We start from the raw sequence: 12447 nt of genomic DNA, 5'->3' as shown, positions 1-12447 counted from the left end.
CACCTACAAAATATTTGTGTGTGTGTTTTTTTTTTTTCCCGATCAACCATGATTCACCAATAGAGTGGTTAATTCTCAAGGTACTCACAGTAAATTCTCATCCAGAGAGCTCGCCTTATTAATTTTCTAAAGAAACCAAGATGTCTGTGTTGATCAGTATTTTACCTTGCCTAGGCTGTTCATTAATGTCAATACAAAAGTTCATGAGCTGTAAAATCCTGAGGTTACAATTAAGCAGCTATTAGAATTGTACCTTCTGACCTAAAGTAAAAGGCTCTTAGAGTAAATTACTCTCTTGCATATCATTGCTTAGTGGTTCCAGAGTGATTATTTGTTACTATTTTTACTATTTTATAAGATCACATGAAATCCTCTTCACATTTTTTATTACTTTCCTTGCAGTAAACTCGGGGGAAAAAAACACCTTCAGTCTGAATGGAATTTGTTATTTTTCATCCTCTGAAGATTTAAACTTCAATTGATTTTTTTCTTTCAGTACAGGGGGAAAGATGCACTTTCTATCTCAAAACATTCTCTTTACTGTTTTTCTAGGCACCATTTTTTCTTGTAGAAATAAAAACAAGATGAGGGGTACTTTGTCTTTTTGTATTTGAATTGATGTATTCAGTTGCTTTTTTTTTTTTGCTCTTGACCAAAGACCAAGCTATGATTTCAATATGCAGGACAAAGAATGTCAGAAATGTTATGGAGATTTCCTACTAAATGATCAAGACCCACTTCTAAGTCCTTTTATCAATTTGTTGTTGTTATTCTCAGTGAATGCTTAGATATTTTCTTCCTTTGACATTTCCTAGGTTTGTGAGTGTAAATCTGCTATTGCTTGTTGTCTTAAAGAAATGACATAGCCTCCATTTCTGTCTGTCTTTGAATAGGCCAGCAGCCAGTAAATGGACCAGCATCTTCCCACATTTTGTTATTAGACCCTCCTGTACTGTGTAATAGAAATGGGGTTGGTTATACAATAAACCCATTTTCCACATATCCTCAAACCCTAAACTGCATTGGCTTACTTGCTATAAGTCCCACACGGATACTGAAATTACACTAGGTTACAAAGGACTTATACTCTACCTGAGTATCATGTTATCTGCCATGTAAATAGAATACTGTCCATCTTACATGTTGCTAACCTAGGCTTGTGTTTGGTGTGTGCTGCAATCTTTTGGGTTAATTGGAACTCCATTTTTGGTAACTATATCATACTGATTGTACTAGTTAGGATAACTGGTAGCTAGAGCAATATAGACCCCATACCGCGGAATGCCTCAAACACAGTGCATGTTTATTTTTCATTCGTATAATAGTTACAAATAGATGGTAGTGGTTTTTGTGTGGTTTTTGTTGTGATGATTCAGGGACTCAGTATGTTTCTGTATTTTTGCTTCACCATGGCCTAGGGCAACACTGTCCTATAGAACTCTCTGCAATGATGGATCTGTTTTATAATGGTAGTAGCCACCACTTTTGTGGCTTTTGAGCCCCTGCAATGTGGCTAGTGTGGCTGAGGAACTGACTTATAATTATATTTTATTTTCAGTAATTCAAATATAAATAGCCATATGTGGCTAGTGGCTATTTTATTAGACAGTGTAAATCTAGAATTTTATTGGTGCTGTCTCTATCTAGCTGGAAGAAGGAGTAGGAGGGTATAGAGGAAACATTGCCACTTCATAAAAGCCTTGATCTGAAAAAGCCACATATAAGTTCTACTCAGAATTTATTGCCTAGGGCTCAGTAACCTGGACATATATGATTGAAAGAAAGCTAAAAAGAAAGGAAGGAAGGAAGCAAGCAAGCAAGCAAGCAAGCTAGGAAGCTGAGCAATGCAATCTTGCTATGTGCTTATGAGGAAGGGGAGGAGGGTCACATATACTTCAATGAGCAGCTAGCATACCTGGGCTGCTCTGAGCAAAGAAATTTAAGTATCTGAATATAACAATGTAATTTATTTATTTATTTATTTATTTTAGTTAATACTATTACAGAGGAGCCAAAATCCCTTTTTGGTTATATTGACCACCTTAGTGTCAAAGAGAAGAGATGTTGACCTTGTTTAATAAAAACATATTTAATGAATAAATCAGTTAATGATTCACCTGGATACATATTGCCACTGGTCATACGCTAACAGCTCTTATGACCACAGAGAGCAGAAAACAAACTCATTGACTCATGCCTCCTCGATACTAACATGCTTACATGTCATTTGTTATATTTCGTCAGCTCCCTCAGACTCTCCAGTCCCATTGCTCAATGGCATGGATGGTCCAGGTGCCTAATTCTCTCCTGCTGCAACATTTTTCCATTTTATGTTCTTGATTACAATGTGGTTGCTCTGCTTTTTCCTAGCCAGTTTCACAGCTGACTTCTGTCTTCCGTGAGTGCTGACAGTCATGCTTACTCAGACATTTGTTTTTTCGTCAGGTTACTATTTAATGGCCTATACCAATCTGAGTTGACCTTACCAACCCCATGTATTACTGACTTCCGAACACCCATACAGGAAGCTGAGGAGCCTGATGGGGAATTTCATCTTTTAATCTGACATGACTTGGACTCCTTTTCTTTATAGGCTTCCCAAATATTGCTAATAAACACCTGCCAGCACTGATAGTAACTAGCAAACTGTATTCTAAAAATACTTGACAGGACTAGTGTGTAGGTAGATGGGAGTACTTTTCCTAAATTTTTATTAATACATTTCTATCCATCTTGCATTTTTGCCTGCCCTATCTTTATCTGCAAGTAGTATTTCATTAGGGACCTGAATAGAAGAACTTAAAAGAAATACGTCTGTTTAAAAAAAAAAGGGGGGGGGTCACAGGAAATGATCAAAGGTAATATTTTAAACCTTTCCTTTAGGGATACTTTTAAACTGCCAGATTTTTCTTCAGGCATTTTTGAATTGTGTTTCTTAAATGTACCAATGTTGCTTTGTGCAAATACAGAATGAGAGAAAGCTAAATGACAGAAACAGAATAAGGAGATTCCTTGACAGACTCATATACAAAGATTTGTCACTTTCTGACTTTTTCACTTTCTAAAATGTTATAGCTACTCATTTAACTTTTTATAAAAGAATCTTTTTTCTTTCAAACCATTACCAAGGTATTTTTGTTCAGAAGTACCATCTAGAGGACAGAAATTTTAAGATCCCTATGTTATAGTTACCATGGATATTCACACCTCAGAGAAAACAGACTGATACATAAGTCTTCTGATGAGCAAAGACAAGTTAATAGGGTTGGCTTATTATGTAAAGTTCCATACACACAGTATAGTAGTTTTGAATAATTCACTCATCAAATTTTGACATTTGTGTTTAGCTTTTATTATAAAAGTTATCATCTTTATAGCATTAGTTTGTGTTGTATAGACTACTCATTAGCTTATCCAGCCTTGTAAAAGTGTAAAGCATTACAATGAATCTGATAATGACTTGGAAGATAATAATCCTGCCTTACAAGTTGTAGAGTACTCCCATAACCCCACATTTCAGCACTATTAAAATAGTTGAAATATCATAGAAGAAAGGACTAGTATAAAGTAAGAAAATGATTATTGAAATTAATTACCCATAAAATGATTATTTCACTGACTTGATTTGCCCATCAAATACTTATGCATAGTATTTTTCCAGCTTACCCTAGATTTGAGAAATAGAAAGATATCCAAATTCCAACACTTATTCTCCATTTCACCTGTTTTATTGCTTTATCATAGTTCCTATTACACTGAATTTAATTTATTTATGTGTATTCTTCTCTAATACACTAGATGACAAGTTGCCTCAGGTAAGGACCAGACACGGAATCTGTTGGGCCTGGATTCAAAGGAGTCAGGTTCAGAGAATATGAAAAAGTTAGGTCACAACTTTTGTGGAGGAGAGAACCAGCACTACCATGATGAGCCTTCCTGGATAAATGAGTAGTTGCTCTCATGTAAGATAAGACATTTCCCAAGATCAAGCCAAACAACTGAACCACGGGCCTGGGGAAAATAATACTACATCCCCTCACACCCTCACATTCCTTAAATGTGGTATATTTGATCATGTACAACCCAATTTACAATATATAGCTGGCTCCCATCTTTTTATGGAAGTAATATTTATCTTCAAATTTGCAAAGATCTATTAGTGAGATAAAAGTGGTGATGGTGTAGGTAACATTTTTGAAATATCATCCAATGTTATTTGTTTCCCAGTATTTCCTTCTATTTCCTAGCCCTTTCCCTATTTAATGAGTTATCTTTTGTTGCCTTGAAAACTAATGGTGTATTGTATGGTGACTAACATAACATAATAAAATTAAATTAAATTAAAAAAAGAAAATTGCATAATAAAATTTTAAAAAGAGCATAAGTCATAGAACACATCAGAAGATCTAGTATTGAAGCCCTAAGCATTATGGCACCAGAGATCCCACGGTTAAAACTAATCAATATTGTCTCTTATCAGAACATGTCAGGCAACCAGATGCTGCATATTAGAGCTAACTTTACTAGAAAACAATATTTTATATGTATTATTGTATATTAGTGGCAAAGAAGTATTCACTGTTGTTCAAAGAAAATGTATAAGTGATCAGGGAAAACAGCATGAAGTCCAAGAATTTGAGTTGGTTATCAAAATTATTAGAGAAGGAGAATAAGTAGGTTGAAAAATAAGATATATTAAATAAAGCTTAAATGGTGGATTGTGGTGGCACCTGGGTGGCTTAATTGGTTGAGCTTCTTACTCTTGGTTTCAGTTCAGGTCATGATCTTGGGGTTGTGGGATCGAGCCCCATGTTGGGCTCCGTACTCCGTGGGGAGTCTGATTGAGATTCTTTTCCCTCTCTCTCTCTCCCTCTACTTCTCTCCCCTCCGCAAAAAAATAAATAAATATTTTGAAAAATAGTAGATTGTGGTCAAATTATGGAGGGTTTTGAATCCTGTATAAGATTTTTGCCTTGATCATTGAAAGACTTAGAAAAGTATAAGATGACCAAGTTGAATATAATGTCATTGTAGGTGTGATGGGCATGCAATTTTTCTCCCAAATGGATCTTTTTTTTTTTCTTTTTCAAGTTTTTATTAATCACAGTTAGTTAACATACAGTGTAATATTAGTTTCAGGAATAGAATTTAGTAATTCACCACTTCCATACAAGACCCAGGCCCCAACACAACATGTGTCCTCCAAAACCTGTCACCCATTTAACCCATCCCCCACCCACCTCTCCTTCAGCAACCCTCAATTTGTTCTTGATAGTTAAGCATCTGTTTCCTGGTTTGTCTCTCTTTTTCCCCCCATGTTCATCTGTTTTTTTTTTCTTAAATTCCACATATGAGTGAAATCATATGGTATTTGTCTTTCTTTGTCTGACTTATTTCTCTTAGCATAATACTTTCTAGTTCCATCCATGACATTGCAAATGGCAGGATTGCATTCTCTTTGATGGCTGAGTAATATTCCATTATAAATATATACCACCTCTTCTTTATCCATTCATCACTCAATGGACATTTGTGTTCTTTCCATAATTTGGCGCTTGTTGATAATGCTGCTATAAACATTGGGGTACATGTATCCCTTTGAATAAGTATTTTTGTGTCTTTTGGGTAAATACCTAGTAGTGCAACTGCTGGTTTATAGGGTAGTTCTATTTTTAATTTTCTGAGGAAGCTCCATGTTGTTTTCCACAGTGGCTGCACCAGTTTGCATTCCCACCAACAGTGCAAGAGGGTTCTCTTTCTCCACATCCTTGCTAACACCTGTTGTTTCTTGTGTTGTTAATTTTAGCCATTCTGACAGGTGTGGGGTGATATTCATAGTTTTGATTTGTACTTCCCTGATGATGAGGGGTGTTGAACATCTTTTCATGTGTCTCCAACTAGATTATTTTTTTAGACTGAAAGTGTCTGTTCTCTTATAGTAGGCAAAACTGAGACCTTCTCAGGCAAACTAGAATGTATGGCCACCCAACTTATAGACCATGGTGTGCACTAGGAATGTACATAAGAGGATAGAAACAGGAAAAGAGAACACTGTTATAATCTAGATATTAAATGTGAGGGGTTGGACTACAGTGATAATGGGATAAATCAAAGTAAGCAATTCAAAGGGACTGTATAGACAAATGGGCAGGATTTGGCATTTGCTTGGTATGGTTATGTATAAAAATAATGCCTATTTGTGGCTGTATGTCTAGGAGAATATATTACCATTAAATATTAGTAATCCAACCTACTGGGGCGCCTGGGTGGCTCAGTCATTGGGCGTCTGCCTTCAGCTCGGGTCGTGGTCTCAGAGTCCTGGGATCGAGCCCTGCCATCGGGCTCCCTGCTCGGCGGGAGGCCTGCTTCTCCCTCTCCTGCTCCCCCTGCTTGTGTTCTCTCTCTCACTGTCTCTCTCTGTCAAATAAATAAATGAAGTCTTTAGAAAAAAAAAAATCCATCCTAATCTCAAATTCAACATGTATCAGAGAAAACAAATTATATGTATATAATGTCATGAAACTCTAATGCAAAATACTATTGAGTTTTACAAAGCAAACTAAAATTCTTTTTTTTTTTTTAAAGATTTTTTATTTATTTATCTGAGAGAGAGAATGGGAGACAGAGAGCATGAGAGGGGGAGGATCAGAGGGAGAAGCAGACTCCCCGCTGAGCAGGGAGTCCAATGCGGGACTCGATTCAGGGACTCCAGGATCATGACCTGAGCCGAAGGCAGTTGCTTAACCAACTGAGCCACCCAGGCGCCCCGCAAACTAAAATTCTTAACTAGACAGTGAACGGAAAGGACTATGTTGTATTCCTTTTTTAATCCCCAGAATCTAGTTCAGTCTTTGGCACATAGTAGGTACTTCACTGATATTATTTTGGTCATCCTTAAAAGGAAACTTCTATTTAAAACTGCTTTTACTGTTCTTTAGCCTAGGAAATAAATTATAATACTCTTTATAAGGGTTGCTGGAGAACAATTTTACTGTGAAAACAATTCAGTTTGCAAACCTTATCCAAAAGCTCAATGCCCCTGGTACATCATTAGAGGAGTGAATAATATCCATTTTTAATAAATGAAATAAAGCCACCTGGTGTCTTTACTAAATCAGGATAAATGACAAGCCTATGGGATAGCAGAGATCAATTAACTAGTTTGATATTGTTTTAGCCCACCCAATAATTATGACAAAAATACCATGAAATCAATAGTATAATTATTAATGCCTTTAATTCATCTAATTTTATTTTGAATGGGAAATCAACAAGAAAAACAATTGTTTCATCAAACCATTGATGCAAAAATAGATGACTTGGCAAACCCTGATTCTTTGCTTTGAGATTCTTTGATTTGAGATAAAGGATTTATGTGGGAGAATAAACCTGATTTTCATGGCTTTGGTTAACATTATTTTTAGAGGAAAGAAGCTCATCTACTAACTTAATAAAACAAAGCCTCTCACTGGCTAACAAAAATAATTCAAAGTTCCTGCATATTATAGACATCTTTTGTATTTGGCAGTTATCTTCTTAAAGTAGTATGTTTATGACTTATTGTTATACAGTTACGGATATATATATATATAGGACATATGGAAGGCTCAACTTGATCCTTCTTAGAGGAAGAAAAATATTGATAAAATGACTATGGAATGAGAATTCACTTTCACTATGACCACCTTAATCATTAGAAAGTACTGAGTTTCTGGAGAGCTTTTGTGCCAACTTCGTAGCCTCTTGCCTTCACCACCTATTTCAGCCATGTTGCATTGGGTCTGTGCAGTCTTTCACAAACTTTGCACAGGTTAACCTGATTGCACCTTGCTTTGGTATCCCCTGCACCTTGCACTTCTTGCCCCAGGGCTTCTCTGAAGACAGTATAGGAAGCCAGCTGAGAAGCCTGCAGGAATTGCTTGATCCTCTTGAATGAATTATTTGGAAGAGTGGGAGAGTTAATACTCCACAGGCAACACTTTATCCAAGGAGGATAGGAGCCAACAGATATATGCTTCCTTTATTTGTCCTGAGTGGATACTTCTTTTTTTTTTTTTTTAAGATTTTATTTATTTATTTGACAGAGAAAGAGAGAGCACAAGTAGGCAGAGTGGCAGGCAGAGGGAGAGGGAGAGGCAGTCTCTCCGCTGAGCAGGGAGCCAGACGTGGGGCTCGATCCCAGGACCCCAGGATCATGACCTGAGCCGAAGGCAGCCGCTTAACCAACTGCGCCACCCAGGCGCCCCCTGAGTGGATACTTCTGAGATACATTTCATAAGGCTCCTCAGAAGGTTTTGGTAGCATTGACTGCTGTTATCCATAAGTGTAGCCAGCATCATAACCATACTTATATTGGCTTTCACTCCTTTTCACCAACTCCCTAGCATTACAAAAACAAACAAACAAAAATCCCCCAGAAAACCACCTTACTATAGGTCTTGGTCTCAGGCTCTGCTTTTGGTGAGAGGGTTAATATAGGAAATAGCCCTAGCCCCACTAGTCCTCCCATATATCTCATTACTAAGAAACATCTAGATTGATAGAACTATAGATTGACCTCATAAAGTTTCAGCTAAGATGCCAGGTCAGTGACTACAACTGAGGGTTGGAGCTCTGTCTCCTAGAATGTGGTATCAATGTTGAACCAATGAATGATATGGCATGCTACATCCAAAACAAAACAAAACAAAACAAAAAAACCACTTATCTGGAAACCAAAAAGTGGATGTAGGGTGGGCTCCATTCATCCTAATTTCTCTTGGTCTGCACTTGCAGCAACCATGGCCTCAAAAAGGCAAGGCAATTGAGGGATTCCTTGAAGGATGATGTTCTGAGTTGTATCAACAGACAAAACAAAAACACTGAACCAGATGATATGAGAAATGAAAAATCAGGAAATCTGGGGCGCCTGGGTGGCTCAGTCGTTAAGCGTCTGCCTTTGGCTCAGGTCATGATCCCGGGGTCCTGGGATCGAGCCCCGCATCGGGCTCCCTGCTCTGTGGGAAGCCTGCTCCTCCCTTTCCCACTCCCCCTGCTTGTGTTCCCTCTCTCGCTGTGTCTCTCTCTGTCAAATAAATAAATAAAATTAAAAAAAAGAAGAAGAAAAATCAGGAAATCTAGAAAGCATAGTAGAGAAGGATGAGAGGAATATGGTGAATATCAATTAAGGCCTCAGGGTAACTTGCAGGATCAGGGACTATAATTAGTTATAATAATTATCTCTTATGAAATCTCATAAAATTTGAATCTGGCTGAAAGGGATTATAGGATGGATTGGGATTAATGGAAAACATATATATATATATATATGTATATATGTATATACATACACATACACAAACATATCTGAATGGGACACAAAGTGGGTTGTATAAAAAACTTTTTTTTTTTAAGATTTTATTTATCTGACAGAGAGAGACACAGTGAGAGAGGGAACACAAGCAGGGGGAGTGGGAGAGGGAGAAGCAGGCTTCGCGCGGAGCAGGGAGTTTGATGCGGGGCTCAATCCCAGAATCCTGAGACCACGACCTGAGCCGAAGGCAGATGCTTAATGATTGAGCCACCCAGGCGCCCCCAAATAAATATTTCTTTTTATCATCTTTGGAAGGCTTTGGTTCTAAGATACTTTTCTTTTTTTTTATTATGTTCGGTTAGCCAAGGTATAGTACTTTGCTTAAGGCTCCTCAACAGGTCCTCAACAGGTGAAAATGGATCACACACACAGTGGCGGCTAAGTCAGTAATGCAACCATGTATAAGCATCTCTTCCTTCCCTGTGTCACTCCCTCAGTCCCTCATTTCTGCTCCTACAAACATGCTTTCATCTCAGACATTGCTATATGGGTACCTTGCCTAAGAAAAAAACATTAGTAAAGGAATTACGTGATTGAAATTCCTTTTGGTGTTGAGGGCAGGGGGAGGCACAGCTAGATCTAGACAAGATTATAAAGTAGAAAAAATTGCCTTTCATGTTTGTTTGTTTTTCTCTTAAGCATCTTTCTGTATTTATTCTTATTACTGTGCAGGGTTTTCGTGTTCTGTATATCTCACTTTCTATTTAAAATAATATATTTACAATGAGATGCTAAGTTAAAGTGGAAAAAATCAGCTAAGTTGTTTAAATATGTAAATTGATACTAATAATAAATGTATTACTTCACCAACATATATTTTGCCTTTAGTAATGAATAGTTGCTCAATCTAAATGTGAATTTAGTACTAGATTGTGAAAGGACTCTTACTCGTTGTGAGGAACATAGTTTTGAGGGAAAGATGTCTGGGTGTCTTTTAAATAGCTTTTGCTATGAAAAAATGAGCACAAACTTGGGATGAAATGGCAGTAATTGCTCTTTCTTACATACTTGTATTCATATCTATTAACAAATTTTGTGATAATGATTACGTAGATTCCAATGATAGGTAAATTTTGGTCAAATTTTTCAAGCAGACATAAGGATAAAATTTGAGTTGTATATTTGTAAATTATAAATATAGTATTCTTGACTTACATTTAATGCAAGGAGTGTACATTTTGGAAAGTAACTTTTGGGAGCACTTAAAAATTAATATCATTATTAAAAACTCTTGTGGCTAGAAGAAACAAATAGGAAGCATTGCAGTGATCTTATATGGCTCTTTTGGCCTGATTTTGTCAAAGCTACTATATCAAACTTTTTAGCAGCATTACTATTGAGAAGTAAATACCTTAGTTGTTAACATTTTGTAGAAAATAATGCATAAATGAATCCGAAAAATGACTTAAAATTTTCATGATATTTCTCAATCTGTCCTCTAATACCTACTTTAACAACATTACATAGTTGTAAGAAATGTATTCCTGTGTTTGCCTGAATCCTACAATATAAAATTTGTCATTGAAATTGAAAATCACATTTGTTTTCTGATTTCTGTATTGGTAATTTTTGTTCTGATATAGTAAAATTGTAAAAGTACATTTCATTATTACATCTGTGTGATTTATGTTTACCTACTACAATACTGTTTTGTTTCCCAATCATTAAAAATATAAGTACAGTGCTGCAAAAATACATATGTACAAACATTTTTAGTTTCTTCAGTTTGCCTACACTCTTCACATAGTTAATTTTTTAATAACATGGAATAATTTTCAGGTTAAAAAAAAGATAGACTATAGGGGCACCTGAGTGGTAGAGTCGGTTGAGGGTCGGACTCTTGATTTTGGCTCAGGTCATAACCTCAGGGTCATGAGATCAAGCCCCACGTGGGGCTCCATGCTCAGCAGGGAGTCTGCTTGAGCTTCTCTCCTCCTGCCCCTACCCCCCCAACCCCGCTCACGTGCATGCTCACTCACTCTCTAAAATAAATAAATAAATAATCTAAAAAAAAATAGATAAAGTGCCTGTGGTTGTTCAGTATGATGAGAGTAACTGGTAGTGAACATTCTTTGCCATTTGCCTCATTCTTGTGATTGCTCATGGCCAAATAGTTGTGCTAAAAGTTGTAAATGCAAGAGTTCTGTCTCAAAGCATGTAGAAATGGCATTTGTGAAATGATTTGTATTGGGGAGTGAATAGCTTTCATGAAACATAAAGAAGTATAAAGAAGAGGAATAGAGTATAAGTGGTTCATACCAGAAGTTATATACCACCTATCTTTTTTTTTTCTTTTCCAGTGATCTAAATCTTTTTACATTTGTTGGGTCTGTGTTTTTTTGAAGCTGTGGGAATTATAAGCTAACATTAGTTTAGCCCTTTATATTTTTCAGGTGTCATGAGATATTTTTCTTATATTATCTTAGTAATTAAAAATGTACAACAAATGCATGGTAATAATAATGAAAGCTGAGGATCAGCTAGATTATGTGACTCTATACCTAAGGATTCAGCTCTTCAATAATGGATAGGGGCTAACTTAACTTCAGTGTCCTCAGTCCTTTATCTATATCATTTGCCTCCTTCTTGTTCATGACTAGAGTCATTTAGAATATTATTTCCAAAACTCATCATTGCTCTTTAATGAAGACAAAAAAGAAAAAAAAAGGTGAGTATATTGTAACATATCGCAGAGCTATCTGCATCCTTCTATGCATCTTCTTACTTGGGAAGTTCGGGAAACTTAAAATTAGCAAGTTAACATTTCACTAATCTCTAAAAATTGCTAAATTGATGGGTAAAATAAAGAGAATGACAATTATGATTGAGAGAGGCTGATTCGCTGGTGAGACTAAAATTATCATAGACTTTTCAAACTGCAAAAGCAAACATGAGTTAAAATATCATTATTCATTTATTATATGATCATACTGAAGAAATGTGAAAAGAATGGGGGTATTCATTATTAATGGACATAGTGCATGAGATGATTTGATATAACGTGGCACCAAACCAACAATAAGAAGACCAAAAATCGAGACATAAAAAGGCAGGTGATTCTAAAATACTACTATGGACAAGAAGCACTCAGCACT

The 12447-nt window shown here is 36.3% G+C and overlaps 1 protein-coding gene across 1 annotated transcript in view; it reads right to left on the bottom strand.

Annotated features, from left to right (window-relative positions):
* LOC123862174 (nascent polypeptide-associated complex subunit alpha-like) overlaps positions 1-7769 on the bottom strand; it is a 28317-nt gene extending 20548 nt beyond the window's left edge. Inside the window, exon 1 of the mRNA XM_064571752.1 lies at positions 7671-7769. Coding sequence (XP_064427822.1) covers positions 7671-7769 — 99 coding nt within the window. The remainder of the gene's footprint in view (positions 1-7670) is intronic.
* Positions 7770-12447: the final 4678 nt, after the last annotated feature.

Source organism: Mirounga angustirostris, unplaced genomic scaffold (genome assembly GCF_029215605.1).
Source record: "Mirounga angustirostris isolate CCGP_5_RB_7025 unplaced genomic scaffold, mMirAng1.0.hap1 SCAF_9, whole genome shotgun sequence".
NCBI lineage: Eukaryota > Metazoa > Chordata > Mammalia > Carnivora > Phocidae > Mirounga > Mirounga angustirostris.
Note: the sequence above shows the minus strand (reverse complement) of the source record. Positions and strands in the feature narration are given on the sequence as shown.